The following is a 21177-nucleotide window of genomic DNA, read 5'->3' on the forward strand; positions in this document are numbered from 1 at the left end:
CGGAGGGTTGCGCTGCGTCGTGGGGGCGGGGCCAGGAGAAACCACGCCCCGTGGGCGGGGATGCAGGGGTGGGACTTCCTGTCCGGGCATTGCCCTCCTGTCCCTCCTCTCCCTCCGGAAGAGCCCAGCGTTGGAGCCGGCTGGGACCCTAGCGAGCTCCACGCCCTCCACCCCGAGGTGAGACCTAGCTCCTCGCGATCCCGCACCAGCCCTTGGGCGGGCTCGGCGGGCGCTGCGGGCGCGGGCGGCCCTCGGGAGTGGGGGGGCTCGGTCATCGGCGCGGGGGTCAGGCCGCGGTGGGGGCGCCTTCACCCCTGTGGTTTTGTCCTGAGCCGCCGCCGAGTGACACCAGGAACCGCCCCTGCGTGTGTAGCGGTTTCGCCCCCGGCATCTCCCTGAACCTTTGCAGAAGCTTGTGTGGAATAATTCCCTCTTTTTTCATGTTACCGATTCCCAAGACGCTCGGAGAGACCTGGCGTGTTTCCAGGGGCGTGTGGTCCTAGTGTAGGCCGCCCATCCCGTGCTGTCCGCAGTCGCACTGCTGGGGACGGGTGGCAGGAAGGTGGCGTGGCTCCCACAGCAGGGAAGGTGGTGACCAGGACAGAAACAGTTGACAGTGTTTCAGGTGTTTGTCTTTGAGAAAGTGAAGGTGAACAGAATGTGCTCCCTTCCATCAAGACGTATACTCAAAACTGGTTGGAGTACCAAAATGTAAGGAAAACATTCCTGAGTGCCCAAAGAGTGATGTACAAAGTTTTATGGGATCTTCTAGGCTTGGGTGCCCTCCGAGCTTCTCATAGCATGTTCGCTGCTAAGGAATGTCATTCAGACTCAGGACTCAGTTTTTGCCGACTCAGATGATTTACGTGTTGCTATTTGCAGGCCGTACCTCTCCTCTGAGGCCAGGATTCCTAGAGTCAGCTGCCTGTAATCCACATCTCATCGATTGGTTTCACAAACGCTCCTCATCCTCTACTAATTAAACTTTTGATCTCCCCACCTCCTACCCAGATTCCAAATTTGACTCTTTTTCTGTGGCTCCGTTTCAGTAAATGCCACTTTTATCCATTCAGTCGCCAAAGTGGGAAATCGGGCATCATTAAACTCCTCCGTCTCGCCCTCATACTCTATATCCAATCTATTATAATAGTAAGTGCCCTCAGCTTTACCTCCCAAAGCAAATATCCCCACTGTCTGCTCTTCCCTCCACCCTCCAATCCATTCTGTTCAGCAGCCCTGATGGAGTGATTCCTCATGGCTCTCAAATCAAAATCTTACCTCTAAGGCCTCACCTGGGATGATCCCTACTGTCCCCCGAGCCTCAACCCTCCCGTTTCTCTTGATCTCTGAGCTGTCACACTTAGGTCTTTCGGTTACTCTTAACATACCAGGAGTGCTGCAGTTGAGTCAGTTAATACCGTAAGAATGAAAAAAAAAAAAAAAAAAAGAGTTTGGAAACAATTCTTGAAGTGCTCTAAGCAGTTACTGCTATAACTCAAAAAGTGGCTTCCTTTTAAAATTGTTTAAATGCTTATATCAAGAAGAAGCAGCCAGCAGAAACAGCTCAAAGTATCTGTCCTTTGTCCTCCCTTCCCTTCTTCTCCCTCCTGTCCCCATTCCTGTACTGTGACCACCATGACTGAGATTTCCAACCAGTGTTCAAGGTGAAACTCTGTGTCAGTTATTCTGAAATATAAAGATGACAAAATTAGGGTTGCTTTATAAGTGATCCACATTTTTCTGAGTCTGACAGCTTAAAAAGCTTCACTGTCCTGGGTACAGTTTTTTTTAAAGTGTGGTCAAGCCAGTGGTGAGTTATTTTAATCTTCTCTTCAGAAGTCAGTGGAAAGCTGGACTGTTCAGAAGACAAAAATGTGTTCTTTTTTTTCCCTCTCTGAAACACAGGGAAATTCCTTTTTTACTTTATTGTTATTTTTTTAATTTTCTTTCCTGAGAATGCTATGATAGACCAGTGGACCTTAAATTCAGAATTGAGTTCAAATTCCGACTGGTGTCATCTGTCTATAAAACCTTGGGCAGATTATTTATAATCACTGAGCTTTAAGTTCTTTCTCTTTACAACCTCATTAAAAATAAATCCACATGTTTAAAGTGCCAAACTACCTGACATTCAATTAGTACACGTGCCTTCTGCTCCTTCCCTTCAAAGCTTCTTTAATTTCTGTCTGTGGTTAGTTGAATGCATGGATGCCAAAACTGCAGATAATGAAAGCTGACTGTGTTCCCTGTGTTCTTTCTCTAATTTTCACTTTATTCTTAACCCAAACATGCACCTACCTTTTAAGATATTTCTTGTGTCCTTTCTTCTCCATTCCCTAAGCCAGTGTTGTTTTTTAAAATGTGATATGGTGTGGGCACTTGGGGAGACACTTTTATAGTGTACTTTTTGTTATGAAAATGTTTCTACAATAAAAGTGAAGTAATTTAGGTAAAAAATGTTTCTTAATGGACCTGAGAGTGAGTATTGAGAAAAACTGAACTCTAGGATCAGGTAGAGGGTGAATCCTGAATGAGAGCATTTTGCAAATTGAGATGTTTTTGTGAACCAACTATTCTGTAGTTAAGACTTTGAGAGATTTGTAACTGCTTTCTCTTTATATGTGTTAAATCTATTGGGAAGATGGCCGATCCTTGGCAGGAATGCATGGATTACGCAGTAACGCTAGCAAGACAAGCTGGAGAGGTACGAACTGAAATCTTTTTAGCCATGATGTGTTGGATGTGGACAGCGCGTGGTTGCCTTGTTAAACAAAACATGGTCTTTGATTGATCTGTATTTGTTTTCATTTTATTAAACTTTAATGGAGTGATACCTCAATTTTATGTCATTAAACTTTTTGTGATGACAGTTGTGAATCTAAAATAGGATGTGAGAGTCTATGATTTTCTACCTAGAAGGTTATAATGCCTAAGAGTTTATGTTATTTACATTGTGGTAAGAAATATTTAAGAATATCATTTAGGACAGATTGAATGTTTCAAACTATTTCTATATTTCATCTTTTAGTTTTATTTAAAATGACTTATGCTTTTCCTAATTGCTTACCAAAAAATCTTTTTAGGTGGTTCGTGAAGCTTTAAAAAATGAAATGGATATTATGATTAAAAGTTCTCCAGCTGATTTGGTAACTGCTACTGACCAAAAAGTTGAAAAAATGCTTATCTCTTCTATAAAGGGAAAGTATCCCTCTCACAGGTATTTCTTATTTCAGTTTCTTGTGATAAAAATGGAATCTAGGTTGGAGTCAATAATACCAGACAAAAAATTTGATTTTAGACTCAGTAATTGACTATACTTAATTTATGCTGAACAGGAATTTATTTGGAGGGTGTTGGGCAGCCCAGGATCCCCAAGAGCAGGGCTCAGGTGGGAACCAGAGAGGCAGGCAGAGCTGGTTAGGGTTAGGGTTAGGGATAGGGTTAGGGTTGGGAGCCATTGCTTCAGGTGCTACTGGTAGCCTCACTCCTGACTCTGCTCAATTTGGATATCTTTACCCCATTAGTTCAAGATTATAAATCCTGAGCGAGAACATTTGCTTGCTGGACTCAGCTTGTTTGCCTAAGCTCAAACTTCCAGGGGGCAGTAAACAGGGGGTATTTGGATTTCTTTATAGTGTTTGGATGCTGGAAAGTTAACGTGACACGTGTCTGTCATAGGCAAGATTTAGAAGTTCAGTTTTATTCTCTATATTGCAAACTGTTATAGGTGCTGAAGTCATGGTAGCTTTAAGGAGTCTGAGAGAAAATCTAAAATCAGGGCTTTCTTACAGGCACAGAAATATAACTGAAATATTGTCATCATTTTAAAGTTTTAACACTGCCATTCTCTACTTCTTGATCTTGCCATTGGCCATTCCCGGTTTTTAGCCACTGAGGAGAAAAAAAATATTTAAAGCTAAATATATTTCTTCTCAGTGAAAGGGTCTACAGCCAAGAGAAAAAGAGATGCAAGAAAATCATGATAATGATTATTAGGACTATTCAGTATTGAATAAAAGACAGAAATAAAAAAGAAGGTAGCAACAGAAAGAAGACTCCAGTGAACTCAGACACCATTGACAGAATTCACCTGAGATTTCCTGTGTAGCATGTTTTAGGAAAGCATGTAGACACAGTAATTTGGGTGGGTGATTTGCTTTCTCATTGACTTATTTAATGTTCTCTATATTATCTATTGCTGCATAGCAAGTTACCCAAAAAACTTAGCAGCTCTAGACAACAAACATTTATTATCTTAGAGTTTTCTCGGGTCAGAGATATGGGAGTAGCTGGGCTGCATGGTTCTGGTCAGGACCTCATAAAGTTATAGTCAACCTGTTGGTCACCTCGAGGCTCAGTTGGGGCTGAAGGATCCATTCATTTACGATTGTTGGTGACTTCAGTTCCTCGTGGTTGTCTGCTGGCAGCTTCCTTCAGTTCCTCACCATGGGGGCCCCGCCACAGAGCAGGTTATAACATGGTGGCTGGCTTCCCCCAGAGTGACAGAGGGAAGGGGAGGGAAGGAGAAATAGAGTGAATAAGATGGAAACCTCAGTGCCGTTTTGTGAACGAGTGTTCCAAGCTGTACGTTGTCACTTGCACTTTGTTCTGTTGGTTAGAAACGAGTCGCTAAGTCCAAATTCACCTCAAGGCAAGGGGTATTAGGCTCTACCTCTTGAAGAGAGGAATATGAGAGATTCTGTGAACTTATTTTTAAAACCTCCACATTCCCTTAGTACGTTCTCGTCTGCAACAGGTGTCCTTTCCAGCACGTGTGCCTTTACTTAGCCTGGTATCACATTTGAGAATTTCGAATTTTGTTATTTTTCACATGACTTTGTTCTGGGGAAAATAAAACTTTCTCCCTTTCATCAGTCTGAAGGAAAAACAGTAGAAAAGTGTGTTGTGTAGACTCATTATGTTTTATAGTAGACTCTGGGTAGCTTAAGATTTGAAAATTACTGAAAGCAGTGTAAAAATTCAGAGTTTGTCATTTTTGTTTTCAGTTTCATTGGTGAGGAATCTGTGGCAGCTGGGGAAAAAAGTATCCTAACCGACAACCCTACATGGATCATTGACCCTATTGATGGAACAACTAACTTTGTACATGGGTATGTTTTTAAAATTTTAGTATTGTAATTACTGTTTGTGTATTAATTAAATGGACTGTTGGATGTGTTGTTCACAAATATATATACTTTAGAGAATTGCATAGTTTGTAGAGTACTTTGTAAATGTATCATGCATAATTTTCATCATCTATGGAAGAGGTGATGAACTATTAATGTTGTAGACTTGCCTTGTGCAGGAAAATGCCCTGTTCACCATTTGTTTTCTCACTGTTGAAACATAAAAATGTATGCAAACAACACTGCTGTTTTGAGATCAGTTAAGGAACCAACTCAATACTGGAGTGTTGTGTATATAGAATAGGTTCAATCCAGGAAAAAAAAAAACTGTTAAAAAGAGTGTGGGTTTTAGGATGTGTGACCTTGTGACCTTGGACAAGTTACTTAATCTTTCTAAGCCTCAGTTTTGTGGTTTTTTTCATTCTGTAAAATGGGCACATTAATGGTACCGGCCTCACTGCTTGTTGATGGGACTCAATGAATTGTACATTTATATAAGAAGTTAGTATAGTGCCTGGCACAAAGTAACTGTGTAATTTAGTATATACGGAGAAGTATATGTAGAACATATATACAAAGTAAGTATATAACTCAGGATATATAGAAGAAAGCCTGATGAAATTGCCAGTGAGTGTTCAAATGAGTAGCCTAGCTTGGTGGGATGACACATAGTTGTTATATTTGAAGTTGCCACGTAGCTGTATATATCTTTACTAATAGAATTGTTAAAGTCATAAAGCTAAGATGTAGAGTCTATATGTGATCGAATGTTAATGTGGAAAGGTGCTCATAACATAATGTAACATAGCGAAGGTTATAATACAGTGCATAGTATGATCCCATTTTTGTTAAAATTAAAACTGTATTGATGGAATCCGACATTCAAAAGGCATGAAATGGCATGCAGCACCAAGTGGCCTTCCCACTTCTGACCCCAGCTTCTCAGGACCCATTTCTCGGGGTGACCATTGTTATCAGTGTCTTGTGACTCCTCCCAGAGATGTCTCATGCCTGTAGAAGCATCCTGTACGTGTGTATCTGTATGTTCTACCCTCTCCACCCCCAGCATTTACACAGAGGGTTGCATGCTGTACACACAATTCTGGGGGAGGAAGGATGAGACTGTTCATATGAAAAAATTTGTAAGCAGTTATATTATGAAAAAACATGTTTGCTGAAAATAAGTTCTATCTTGGTTTATTTGTGTGTGTGTTTTTTTGAAGGTTTCCTTTTGTAGCTGTTTCAATTGGCTTTGTTGTAAATAAAAAGGTATGTTGTTTCAATTTATGGTTGGTAAAAATGCCTTGCTCTCATTTTCTGAGGAGTAAATGTGTCTCCATAATCAATTTAGGTTTGTCTCTATTCAATTTATATAGTTGCATTGTTTTGAAATAAGCTACAGAACTGTTAAACTTGTCATGATACTTTTTCCAGTGAAGAAAATGTAATGTTTTCTGAGAAGATCTTATAAGGAAAAAATACACACAAGTAGCTGAAATACGATTGAGTATTTAATCACCATTATATGTGTGATAGAGTCAGATGTGACAGGAGTTGATGTGGGATTTAAAATAGTTAATGGAAGAGGTGGGCTTTGAACTAGGAATGCTTTAGAAGGAATCAGTGAAGGGAAAGACCGGGAAGTGGCAGGGGCCACGCATGGTTAGAAAATACAGAGTATGTTCAAGAACCTGAACACTTGCTATATCTAAAACCCAGTGGAGTACAGTCTATACCTGTTGTAATTCCATGCTGTTTGGGTGTTTGATCAAAAAAATGAGTGATGTTTGTTAACATCTTACATAAATGTCTTCAAGGAGCTTGTGACATATTTGATCAGCATGTACACAAGAGACTTAAGAAATCTCTGAAAATAAAAATACAAACTAGTGCAAATGAAATCTTAGGCACAGGATGGTGTTAATCAGTGAGAACATTCCCAAGAAGATAAGGGAGCATTTCTCACTTATCAGCCCTGGGCTGTTGAACTCCCAGTTCAGTGCAAAAGTTAGATGTGTGAACAGATAAAGGTAATATGTGGTGGAACTATGATAAAAAAAAAAAAAATACTATGAGAACATGAAGAGGGTGTAATCAATTCTGCCAAGAGTGGTTTGGGGAAATCTTCGTACTAAATGGTAAGGGGTCTTAGAATTTGGTCGTGTGAGTTGGGTTGTAGCAAATTAGGGGTTTGCCAGATAAAGAAGAAGAGTAAAGTATTTTGATCAGAAAGAACAGTTTGGGGAAGAGCATGTTGTGTGAGGGGAATGGTGAGGTGTTCATTGTGAGTGAAACTCTGGAAATGGCTGGTGAAGAACCCACGAGGTGAGTTAGTTGTGGTCTTGCCCTGAGGTACCATGGCCTGTCCATGCCAGAACATTTAGATTTTGTTTTTAGGTGGTAGGAAACCAATAGAGGTTTTTAAGTGCAGAGTGACAGATAATTGCAGCAATGTAGAGGTCACACCAGAGGGGTGGGTGATTCTGAACTCAGCTGGAGGTGGTGAGAATAGCTGAGGAAATGCCAAAAATCAGGAAGTGTTTTCAAGATGACAATGATGGTCAGTCTCCATATCTTCAGTAGTTGTGGCACATGTGGTTCCTGGAGCCCGTGCTCTGCAACAAGAGAAGCCACCACAGTGAGAAGCCCACGCACCGCAACAAAGAGTAGCCCCTGCTTGCCCACAACTGGAGAAAGCCAGTGTGTAGCAGTGAAGATCCAACACAACCAATAAAAATAAATAAATAAAATAAATAATACATTTATTTTAAAAAAAAGAGTGCAATTGGTGATCTCTTTGCAGGGAGTTTCAGGAGATGCACAGTCAGGGCAGAAGCCAAATTGTAATGTAGTAAGAGAATGGGAGATGCAAAAGTCTAGACCGCTTTTTGGCAGTGAAGACAAAAGGAGAAGACAACGTTCTGAAGGTTTTGTGAGGGAGGAAGAAATTTGGTGAGAAAGTAACAGAATCAGAGTCCAAGAGAGGAGGGATCATCAGTTGATGGAGCAGTTTTTCAGAGAAGCATAACACAAGAGGAAGGATTGATCCTAAAAAGCAGGAAAGATGTCTTCATCTGAGGCAGGAAAGAGAGAGGTCAAGGTGGGTGCCCATACATTTAGAAATGAATGGGGCAGGAATCAAGTGTGTAGGTATGATGAACTCTTTCCTCTGACTAAGCTGGAAATTAGCATTTTAAATATCCCACAGTTTAGCCATTTGAAAACATTATTAGTATACCAGATTTTCTTGTTAACTTTCTTAGAAAAAGTATTAAGTGAAAAAGAGTACTCAGGTTTGGTAAAGGAAACTTTTTTTCCTTCTGCAGATGGAATTTGGAATTGTGTACAGTTGCATGGAGGATAAGATGTACACTGGCCGGAAAGGAAAAGGTGCCTTTTGTAATGGTCAAAAACTACAGGTTTCACGCCAAGAAGGTAGGTTTACGCTCTGATTTTTGGTGCGATTGATATTATGTGTTCGTATATTATTGCTTTTGAATGTTAACCTATAGAATGTTAAGCTTCTCTATGTGTTAACTGATTCATAAATTGAGTCTGTTTTCTCTGTACTTTTTAATTGTGACTGTGGTTTTGGATGTGGTAGGGGAAGCAAATGCAGTGGAGCAGAGGACATCGGAGGCTCGTGTTTTGTCAGGGGCTGGGGAGGAAGATGGACAAGAATGGCTCTCTGCCTTCACACTGCTCAGGCTTTATTGCTTTAGTCACCACATCTCAGATTCTTAGTAGAATTCCTCTGCTCTGATGCCACTGGGACCAGTTATTAGTAAATTGGGGGGGAAAAGGCCGTTCAAGTTGGGAATCATTAAAAATGAGGCATAAAACTATTATATATAGGATGGATAAACAACAAGTTTCTACTGTATAGCATAGGGAACTATATTCAGTATCCTGTGATAAACCGTAATGGAAAAGAATATGAAAAAGTATACACATACATGTATAACTGAATCACTGCCGTAGAGCAGAAACTAACACAACATTATAAATCAACTATACTTTGATGAAAATCTTTTTTAAATGAGGCATATGCATTTTTGAATGAGCTTGTTGATTGGCCTTTTAAGTTTTCTTTCTCTGGGACAGCTCACTGTGGTTTTGCAGCACTTTTCTTCCCTAAACCGTGTTCAACATTTTCCATAGTTTGCACTTGCAGATTAAGTGCAGCAAAAACTTAGATACTTGCAAAACAATCTAAGTTCAGAATCCTTCTATGCTTTTATAATTTTTCACCTCAAACACTTAACTTGAGAGCAGATTTTGAGTTCATTTCCTTTTTATTGAACTCTAAGACCCTAGAGATTGGAAGGTGCATCCTAATTTTCCAGATGTTAAAGTGAAAAAATGTGCATCTTAGAATTGAAGGAATGTGGTAGCTTTCATAGAAATAATTCTTTCCCTTTTTCTATTATTTTTTCACTTAAACAGGTTATGTGATCATTAGAAGAGTACACAGTTATAAACAAGATTTAGAACAAGCTGGTGGGCATACACCTTAGCTGTGAGAGGAGATGAAGTGTGAGATATACTAAGAGTAGCCTATTAGCCAAGAGTGTTGAGTGTGTCATGAGCTTTGGTCACGATATTTCAAAGAGAGAATGCAAAGTATAGGATAATCTGTCAAGTTAGTAAATGGAGGTGATATGAAAACTACCATTTAATTTTATTGGATTGTTATTTTAATTTTATTGAAATTGATTTACAATAGTTGATATACAATGTTGTGTTAATTTCTGCTACACAGCAAAGTGATTCAGTTATATGTATATACATTCTTTTTCATATTCTTTTCCATTATGGTTTACCACAGTGTATTGAATATAGTTGCCTGTGCTATACACTAGGACTTTGTTGTTTATCCATTCTATATATAATAGTTTGCATCTGCTGATCCAAAACTCCTGTCCTTCTTTCACCAACCTCCCCTTCCCCTTCACAACCACAAGTCTGTTCTCTATATCGGAGTCATTTTCTGTTTCATAGATATGTTCATTTGTGTCAATTTTAGGTTCCACATGTAAGTGATATCATGTGGTATTTGTCTTTCTCTTTCTGACTTACTTCACTTAGTATGATACTCTCCAAGTTCATCCATGTTGCTGCAAATGGCATGATTTCATTCTTTTTTATGGCTAATATTCCATTGTATATATGTACCACATCTTCTTTATTGATTCATCTGTTGATGGACATTTAGGTTGTTTCCGTGTCTTGGCTATTGTAAATAGTGCTGCTGTGAACATAGGGGTGCATGTATCTTTTCAAATCATAGTTTTGTCTGGATATATGTCCAAGAGTGGAATTGCTGGACCATATGACAACTCCATTTTTAGTTTTTTGAGGAATCTCCATACTGTTTTCCATAGTGGCTGCACCAATTTACATTCCTACCAACAATGTTACAATTTAATTTTCATTTTTGTTTTGTTTCAAATCTGTATATAAATTATTTAATTTCTAAATTACACTTTTAAAAAAATATGTAAGGCTTTTGCTGGTTTCCCACTAAAATGTATCATGCATGCAGGCAAATTGGTTATATTCTGTACTTTTGTGGGGGTGGCCTAAGGAGCTAGACTATTTTTGATGATTATAAAAATGATGATCAAATAACTAAAATAATAAATTGATAAGTATTTTAATATTAAAGCTTTGGAAAGAAATACAACTAGGAAGATGGTTAAAAATGTCTAATTTGTTCTGAGTTACAAGTGTCGAATTTTTTACCAGAATTCTTATTAATAAACTCTAATAATTATTTAAAACCTTTTCTTTTAGATGTTACCAAATCACTCTTGGTGACAGAGCTGGGCTCTTCCAGAGCACCAGAGACTGTGAGAATTATTCTTTCTAATATGGAAAGGCTTCTTTGCCTTCCCATCCATGGGTAAGCTCTTTTCACTTTCTCCCTGAAGTTGAACGTTCTATAATGTTAACATTATAGATAACTTGCCATTCTAAGGAATGAATTTTTCTTTAGAAATCAGATTTTTAATTGATAGACATGGGATCAATACCATAATTCTAATTTTATAATGTAATTTTTAAAACTTTTATTTGAAAATAATTTCAGATTTAACAAAATTTGCAGAAGTAAAAAACTACAAGAAACAGTAGTGTACAATTTATTCAGATTCACCTATTATTAACATTGTACCCCATTTACTTTATCATTTATCATTCCTTCTTGTCTCTGTCTCTGTCCCTCTCTCTCTGTATGTACGTGTGTGTGTTTGTGTAAGTATACTTTTTTTTCCCTGAACTGTTTCATGGTAAATTATTTAGATCATGGCTCTTACCCCTAAATACTTCAGTTTGTTATTTCCTAAGAATACGGATATTCTCTTCCATAACCACAGTATGAATTATTGACTTCATAAATTTGCTCTTTATCTGGCCTACCATCCATACATACTTAGTTTTGTCAGTTGATCTAATAATGTCTTTTATAACATTTTTCTTCCTCCTTTGCAAGATTCAGTCTAGAGTCAGTATTATGTTTAGTTGCCATTCTCTTTTGGCACCTTTGGTCTGGGAAATTTCCACAGCCTAAGCAATTACCCACTTCCTCTGAGTTTTTAAGTTATTTGCATAGAAGTATATAAGGTAGACTCTTATAGTTTATTTCTGGCCTCTCGGTGTCAATAGTTATTTCCCCCTTATCATTTATTATTTTGTATATTTGTGCTTTCTTCTTTTTCAAAAATCTTGATTAAATTACTTGGCTTAGACATATATATATATCTTGATATATATATAGTATATATGTATATATACAAGATATATATACACACACATATATATATGTATACATATATCTTGATTAAATTACTTGGCTTCAACATATATATACTACCTACTGTAAAATAGATAGCCAGTGGGAAGTTGCTGTATAACAAAGGGAGATCAACTCGATGATGGATGATGCCTTAGAGAGCTGGGACAGGGAGGGTGGCGGGGAGTCGAGGGAAGGAGGGAATATGGGGATATGTGTATAAATACAGCTGATTGACTTTGGTGTACCTCAAAAACTGGTACAAGAGTGTAAAGCAATTATAGTCCAATAAAAAAATTAAATTAAAAAAATCTTGATTAAATTACTTGGTGGTTTGTCTATTTTTTTTTCAAAGAACTAGGATTTTAAATATTAATCTGGTCTACTTTTTTCTCCTCTCTGCTTTACTATTTTCATCATTGTGCTTTCCTTTTGTTCATTTTGTTGTTTCCTTTTTCTTTCCTTTTTAAGCAGAGAAGTTATTTTTATGCTTTGATTTTTATTGATGTAAGTATTTAGGCTGTGAATTTTTATCTGATTGCTGCTTTAAGTGTATCCCATAGATTCTGATGTGTTATCATTGTAGTTATTTATCACAAAATTTGTTACTTCCCTTTTCACCCAAGAGTTGTGTTCTTAAATTTCCACAAGGAAGGGACTTTTTTTGCTTTTTTAATTTCATTTTTAATTTATAGTTTTGTTACATTGTAATAAATATGTTTTATGGAACTTTATGTTTTCTTTTTGCCCAGTACATGATCAGTTTTTGTGGAACTTCCATATGCACTGAAAAAAAAGTACATTCTGTGTTGTACTTTGATGTTTGGACTTGAAATCTACTTTGACATCAGAATTACAAGCCTCGCTTTCTCATTGTTTCCATTTGCCTGGTAAATCTTTGTCTACTTTTACTTTTAGTTCTTTTGATCACTGCATTTTAAGTGCATCTCTTGATTACAGCATAGAGTGGAGTTTTGCTTTATAATCAATTTGAAAATCTTTTTTCTTTTAATAAAAAAGTTAGGCTTATTCATTTATTGATATGACAGTTTGGTCTCAATTCTGTTGTATTATCTTACATTGTAATTACTTTGTATATTGTTATAGTTATTGTACTTACCTGGTATATCCTCTCTGCTTTTTTTCATTTTAGGAATAGAAATAGACATTTATGGAAGGTTAGATTTTATTCTAATGGGTTTCTTTCATATTAAAACTCTTTATAATGCCCTTAATATTCTCTTTTCTTACTTGACCATTTACTCTCTCTGTAAAGGCTCCAGAACTTTTTGGCTTCCACTTGTTTTTCCTATATAACATTCAGGGATTTTACTGTACTTTCTTCTTTTTCTCTCCTTTTTCATCCAGTTTTTTAAGTTGCATTCTTTCTACTTTGTCACACATTATTGTTACATATTCTTTCACCCACGGACCCATCCTGTGGTCTTAGTTTTTGACTATAAAACACTCAACAGTCCTTCTGTGAAGTTTTCCTGGTGTCAAAAGTTCAGAAATAACAGACTTAAAACCAGTGAATCACTGAAGTATAATCAGTAAAAGTTTATTGTGCACACACCAAAAAGACAGTTTGCAAACCAGAAACACCCAGACTAAAACATGGAATGAGGCTCGGGCATACATTGCTATAAAGCAGCTTATAGAGTGAGAAAGCAGTGACTATTTATTCTTCACAGTGATTGGCTATAATAGAATTTTCTTAAATGGCAGGGAATTGATTAGTGGCTACCTCATATCAACCTTGGGAAACAATTTAAGTTTTGCTTGTAATTTCCAGAAGCATAAGCAAGAAATGACCCATGTTGAGTTAGTTTTGCAGAATATGCTAAATTAAGCTTTGTTTGCATGGCTAAATTGGTTTTGTCTGCTCAGGGAATTTTCAAGGCTGGTATCTGTTTGTTTTTGACTTTAACCCCAATCACCTTTAGATTAGATGAAGCTCATCTTCAGTGGATTCCTTGGGAAGGGTACATGTGCATGATATTCCATGAGATCTGGCACATTCCAAACTGTTTTCCTATCGTCTTGAAACTTGAAGGACAGCTTGGCTGAATAGAACATCCTTAGTGAAAGAAAGTATGAAGTACATTTCTTAAAAATGCTATTTGACTGTTGCCTTTCCTTTATATGTCGCTTTTGAAAAATCTGATGCCAGTCTAATTTTCTTGGCTTTTAAATTATTTCATGTTTTACTTGGATGCTCTGAGAAAAATTTTTTTCATTTAATCTTTCATGCCAGACACTTTTATAAGGGTATATCTTGGAATTGCTCATTCTGGGATGGTTTTCTCCCTATAACAGATAGATTCATGTGTCTTTTTTTTTTTTTTTTCTGGAAAGTTTTCTTGAGTTGTAGTTTTAAATATTAGTTCAATTCTGCTGTTTTCATTTTCTTCTTCAGAGACACCAGCAGGAACATTCAACCTCCTTTGTGTCTTCCCTTTCAGCCACTTTCTCTCTGATCCTTTTTCTTCTTTTATTGTTTTTCCTCACTGCCCTTAATATTAAGTTTTCATTTGCATCTTTTCTTTTTAGGGTACCTTGTTATTTAGTCTTCATTCCTGATAGAATTTTGTCTTTTTTCTCCCACTTCTTTTCTGAGTTCAGTCATCTCGTTTTATTTTTTCCTTGTTTTACTTTGTTTTGTTGGTTTCTGCCCTTAATTTTTTGCAGGGAGAAGTTATCAGCCATAAAAACCCCAGACACTTTTATTAGCAATGTCTGATGTGTTTCACAGTAGTTTTCTGTGGATGTGTCTGCTTTTTTCTATTTCCGTTCACTTTGTGGTCCGGGTTCCTGGTTTCAGAGCTCCCTATCCTGTCAGTTCTGCTCTTCTGTGTGGTTTCTGTTATGAATCTTTGTTAAGTGGTGGTGGGAGGTGGGGATTGGCATATCTTCTTTCTCTTTCATTTCTCAGGATCTTTAATTTTTCACTGTTAGCTCTTACTTTTGCTTCACTTTGTCCCAAGAGATACCACCTCTTTTTATTTCAATTGAATATTATTATGTACTAATTATAAATGACATTTATGTGGCAGAGTAAATCATTATGGGTCAATTTCCTTTGTTTAAATTTTGGGGATTCACTTAATGAAATGCACTGCATTTGTTTACTTAAATGATGTTTTCTGGTATCATGCTTTAGGGAATAATTTCATCATAAACATAGCTACTCTTTTGAGGCTCTTTTATATGCTAAGTCCTCTGCTAGGTGCTTTACATCTGTTGTTTCTAATCATTCCAGCCATAGGCAAGGTAGGTTGGTATCCCCATTTTGGTGACAAGAAAGCTAAAACGTAAAGAAAAAACTTTTTCAAAATTACAGTTTTTAAGCAGCTGAGCAGGGGACCACATGGAAATCTTTGTGGCTCTGAAGATAGTCTTTTTTACTCTATACCATCCTAGCTGTATAGGAGGATCAGACTAACATAGGATCCAGAACACATATGCAAAATCTAGACCACAGCCTCAATTATTTGGTAATTAAATACTCTCTTTAGTAGTCCATAAAAGAATATGCTTTCTGATCAAAAGACCCCTTGCCTGATATATCTCAAAAGTAGACGGAAGCATAGCCTATAGCATTGTTCTTCCAGCCTAGAGTTCTATGTCTGAATAGAATACTGAGAGATTATTTGTGCAAGGTCTTGGTATTTTCTTTCCATGACATGAGATGTGAACTATCACATACCCCATGAGAAAAGGGGGAAAGTACACCATTCTTTATAAACTAAAAAAAGCCACTAAAGTTAATTTGGGTCTATATATTTTGAAAGCAGTCAAATAGCTATGGAAGTTTATTGGAGTTTCTAGTTCTTTCTTAAATTTTGATACATAGTAAGAATATAGGCAATAAAATGTATTTGATATCAAGGGCATCATGTAATTCTGATCTTTTTATTAAAAATTGCTTTGGCATGAAGGATGTACTCAGGTGCAGTACTTTTTAAATATTTATTTTTTAGATACAAAACAAATACCACATTAGTTATCAATTTCCCATTATTTCTTTTTTTGATTTCAATTTTATTGGAGTATAGTTGATTTACAGTGTTGTGTTAGTTTCAGGTATACAGCAAAGAGATTCAGTTATACATATACATGTGTTCATTCTTTTTTAAATTCTTTTCTCATATAAGTTATCCCAGAATATTGAGTAGAGTTCCCAGTGCTATACCGTAGGTCCTTATCGGTTCTCTATCTTAAATATATAGTAGTGTGTGTATATTCATCCAAAGCTCCTGATTTATCCCTCCCTGCTGTGTTTCCCCTTTGGTGACCATAAGCTCATTTTTGATATCTGTAAGTCTGTTTCTGTTTTGTAAATAAGTTCCTTTCGTTTTTTTTAAATTAAATTCCACATATCATATGATATCACTCACATGTGGAATCCTCTTGTTTCTTTAAAAATAAATAGTGAAGGATCTCAGTGAACAATCCTGACTTTTATTTTCAGAGGTTTAAACAACTAAAAAAGAAGCTTGAGTAAAAACCATTTGAAAGTAGTAACTTACAGACACGATGACCTCTTTTTCTTAAACACTTCAATGTGTATATTTTTGATAAAAGAGATATTCTCTAATATAACCATAATACAATTATAAAAATCAGGAAATTGTTTCATACATTATCTAATATAGTGACAATTCATATTTCGAAAGAATTCTAATTCAAGATCCAGTCCAGGATCACACACTGCATTTAGGTGTCATTTCTCATCAATTTCTTTTAATCTGGAGCAGTTGCTTAGTCTTTATCTTTTATGACCTTGACATTTATGAAAAATGTAGAGCAGTTATTTTATAGTATGCCTTTTGATTTGAATTCGTTGGATTTCCTCATGATTAGATTTGGGTTACGCGTTTTTGGCAGGCATGTGACAGAAGTACTGTTATTTCCTTCTCAGTGCATCATATCAGGAGGCACATGATACCTTTTTGTCCCACTGTTGGCTACAAACTTTGCTCACTTGGTGATGACCTTGCTCTCTTTCCCATTGTAATTATTGTGTCTCTTATAGGGAGATACTTTGATATGTAAATATCATTCATCCACTCATTTTGGCATTTATTGCTGATTCTTTCCTGAATCAGTTATTATTATAATGGCTAATAAAATAGTGTCTGTACTTAACCTGGTATATTTCCAAGGAAAAGGTTACTATGAGAAGGCCTTCCAAGGCAGGCCTGGATCTAAGCAGAGCCCATCAGTGCTGTTATCCCTTTGGTCACATGTACTGATGCCCGTGCAATTGGGAATGAACAGGAGCACATTTTCATCCTCCCAGAAACTACTTGTATTGTGGGACTATTGTCCCTGAGTTTAGATCACAAGGAATATGCACGTATGCCATGATAGTAGAATTATAGCATTTTCTTCAGTTTTTTTCCCCAAATATCATTGTTTTAATGTTTATCTTATAAATGATTGCTTTGTGAGGATCTTCTAGATTAGTTCAGATGATCTCGGTCAACACTTAAAAGAATCTGAAGTTAAGGAGGAATGCCTTATTTGAAATAATTATTTTTTTCTATCTTATTTTAATTTTTTTTAATTAATTTATTTATTGGCTGCGTTGGGTCTTTGTTGCTGCACACGGGCTTTGTCTAGTTGCAGCGAGTGGGGGCTACTCTTTGTTGTGGTGCGCGGGCTCCTGATTGCCGTGGCCTCTCTTGTTGCAGAGCATGGGCTCTAGGCACGTGGGCTTCAGTAGTTGCAGCACATGGGCTCAATAGTTGTGGCTCACGGGCTTTAAAGCGCAGGCTCAATAGTTGTGGCTCACAGGCTTAGGTGCTCCGTGGCATGTGGGATCTTTCTGGAGCAGGGATCGAACCCATGTCCCCTGCTTTGGCAGGCAGATTCTTAACCACTGCGCTACCTAGGAAATCCCGTCTATCTTATTTGTAAAATGTCATTTGTTAGGATCCGAGGTGTTGGAACAGCAGCTCTTAATATGTGCCTTGTGGCAGCTGGAGTTGCAGATGCATATTATGAAATGGGAATTCACTGCTGGGATGTAGCCGGTGCTGGCATTATTGTGACTGAAGCTGGTGGAGAACTCCTGGACATAACAGGTAATATTATGGGACAGTAAAGCATTTTTCTTTCCATATCTGTTGGCCCTTCCTCCATGTATGGCTTTTTTCTTTTAATGTTTGGAACATGTTATACTTCACCTCTTAAGGCAAAAAAAGCCATGTAACTTTCAGCATAATTGAAATAATAAACGTTGGGAGATAGAGGCAAGGATAAGAAGCTAATAGTAGTGTGGGATTAATAATGATAAATGGCTAAGCCTCTTCAAATGTGAGTATCAGGAACTTTTGATAGGCTATCGAGAAAGTCCAGAAGGTCACTGAATCTGAGGATTGTACCAGGAGCTCTTTGAATGGTGACCATGGTGATGGTTGAATGTGGGCTTCCTCCACCATCGCTTTCTGCCTTGGGCCTAGAGAGATTGCATACTTCCTCTGCACTGGTGGTGAGATTTTTAAAAGTAAGGCGTGAACCTGGGTTAAAGTAATTCATCAGTGGTCTGGGAGAAAGGCAGCAAAGAATTAAGGAAATCGGCAGGAGAGTGGTGTGAAAATGCATTGGAGTCAGATTTTCTATTCATAGATTCCCAGACATTAAAGAGGTAATAAGAGTAATAAAAAGAAGAAATAGAACACACAAAAGGTGAAATAAATGACATTTTCCAGACTAGTGTGATTGAGATCACCTTCCCTCCACAACTGGTATTTACTGAAAGAAGATCCTTAGAAACTCGTATTATCAAAGCTTAAACATTATGGTTATGTGACAGCATAGATCTTTTTAAAGATAATCGAAAGTATTAAAATGTTATGATTGACTATAGTACATATTGCTGTGCTAGTTTTGTAGGGATTATTTTTTGTACAGGGTATAACCATGTTCCATATTTAATTTTAGGTGGACCATTTGATTTGATGTCACGAAGAATAATTGCTTCAAGCAGTAAAACATTAGGAGAAAGGATAGCCAAAGAAATTCAGATCATACCTCTTCAAAGAGATGATGAAGATGAACTCTAACAGCTTCCCACAGTCAATCACATTTGCATCTCTCCAGATTTGCTGATGCGCTGATGGTGTTACAAAATTCAGGACATCTGTTTCACTTGAATAGTATGATTGGTTTAACTTGTCTTTGATGTCCAGATTAAAAAATTACAACTTGTTCTGTATTTTACCAAGAGTAGGTATGCAAGAATGGTTGAAATGTTCTTTCATTGTTTTAAAACTTTTTGTGTGTTGAGAATGTACTTTGGGAAAAATACTCGGGCAGTTGATAGGTATCACATCAACTGAAATAGTCAATTAGCAATTGAGTTTCTAAGTATTTATGAGCCACTGAAATTTTGACTCAGCTTTTTATGTGCATATACATTCTTAATCAGAAAGTTAACTTTTGGGAAAATTTTTTTTCTTTAGTTCCAAAAGCCATAGTTAATTAAATTTGTAGGAAGTATGTAATGAGTACTTGCTAGACCAAGGTTTCTTTCTTTGCAGAGAACCATGTTTTATTCATTAGTGTAGCACCAAACATGGTGCCTGTCAAATAGTAGGCAATTCAAATAAGCATTGAAAGAATAAATATTTTGAAGGTAGCAATTCCCAGTTGCTACATAAAGTAATGAGCTCATCATTCTGTAATTTTACTTCAGGTTTGGAAGTAAAAATTATCTAGTCATCTTTTTTATATTTCACACTAGCATTCCTTTTAACATTTCGCATTACCAGGCCATTTCACATTCTGCACCTCCGGATACATTTCAGTTACTGTACCTCCTGATATCATTTATTATTGTGGGCATTTTTGCAGTTTATATGTTTTTCAAAACACTGCATTGCAGTATTTGTTTGGATTTCTTTAAAGTTCATATATAAAAGAGAAGAAACGGTTTCAAAAAAGCACTTTCATCAGGTATCCGATGTAACTATCTACTGTATGACACTTTACTGAACTCAGAATTCATGTTTTCAGGATGTTCAGAGTGACCTGGCTGAGCACAGGAACTTGGCAGACATACTGTATTGTTAACATTGAACTCTTTCTTCTTCCCAAACTCCTTATTTACCTTTGTTGATTCTATTCAGCCTTTAAATATTCCTTAATAGTCTTTGGCTTCTCAAACTCAAAAAGAAAATTGTTCTGGTTCATAGATATTTTTAAAAGGATAATTTATTGCTTTGCCTTGTCATTTGACACATGAACAGGCTATTGTTTTGTTATAGGCTCATGTGAGCCTTATATTTGATGAAAGGAGAAGTGCTTCTGTAAAGTTTTCAAGACAGGGTTGTTGTTTTTTTTAGTTGTCATGCACATCTAATACATTAAATATCTATGAACCTAAGATTTGAGTATTATAATTACTATAGTTGTACTGTTGGTCACATGCATCTCATACTGTATTATTCTAAGACAGGTTGTTTTGCAGTTAAATTTATTGTAATTGAGAATACTATCATTAATAAAATTTTAAATAAAAAGTATAACTGATCTGCTGCTTTTAGGGATTTTATGTTGTTATCACTATTAGACACTTGCAATTGTGATTGAATATATGCTCTTGGTTCTTGCCTGTAGTTTTCCTAGCTTTTCTAAAGACTGAAAACAATTTTCCAATAGGTAGCTCTTTTTCATCTTTTTTATTCTAAATGCAATTAGATATTTTGTGACCAAAATTTCTTTAGACATTGAGAAAGGATGATTGATAAGTAAATTATCCAACAGTAATTTGAAAATCTTTTCTTGAGTATCAGGACTTACTGGACTTAACATGTACAATGTATGTCATAGTCAGGGTTTATAGTCTTCTCAAATGTGTACACACACACACACACACACACACACACGTCTAAAATATACACACTTGACCTCCCCCTGCCCTTTTTTTTAAATAAAAAAATGAGCTCATTCTATCATGTACTTATGTGTGAAGTGTTCTTTGGATTCAATTTGAATTACTAGCTATTCCTAGAAATGGTTTACAACGTCTGGGTCAGTAGTTTGCCGGTAATATATATCATTTTGACGTTGTTGTCCTTCATTTCAAGATGTAATCTACAGCCTAAGATTTAATGTTTAAAGAGAGAAAAAAATAATCATTTCCAATTGTTTCCATTTGCTTCAAGTTCTTAATCCCCTTACTTTACCCTGCCTCATTTAGAAAAATACTTTTGTTATCCAATTAATACATACACGTAGTTCAAA

The 21177-nt window shown here is 36.7% G+C and overlaps 1 protein-coding gene across 2 annotated transcripts; it reads left to right on the plus strand.

Annotated features, from left to right (window-relative positions):
• Positions 1–76: 76 nt before the first annotated feature.
• IMPA1 (inositol monophosphatase 1) lies at positions 77–20884 on the plus strand. 2 transcript variants are annotated; one of them, XM_057735980.1, is made up of 9 exons: positions 77–177; positions 2642–2704; positions 3084–3217; positions 5007–5111; positions 6353–6398; positions 8456–8564; positions 10926–11034; positions 17863–18014; positions 18874–20884. In XM_057735980.1, exons 2-9 carry the CDS (start codon positions 2642–2644, stop codon positions 18993–18995), a joined length of 840 nt encoding a protein of 279 aa, XP_057591963.1. In that variant the 5' UTR covers positions 77–177; the 3' UTR covers positions 18996–20884. The 2 variants fall into 2 exon arrangements, 1 of the variants encoding a protein (XP_057591963.1); XR_009053861.1 differs by lacking the exon at positions 10926–11034 and having other exon boundaries at positions 18874–19011.
• The last annotated feature ends 293 nt before the right edge of the window (positions 20885–21177 follow it).

This window comes from Hippopotamus amphibius, chromosome 5 (assembly GCF_030028045.1).
Source record: "Hippopotamus amphibius kiboko isolate mHipAmp2 chromosome 5, mHipAmp2.hap2, whole genome shotgun sequence".
Classification (NCBI taxonomy): domain Eukaryota; kingdom Metazoa; phylum Chordata; class Mammalia; order Artiodactyla; family Hippopotamidae; genus Hippopotamus; species Hippopotamus amphibius.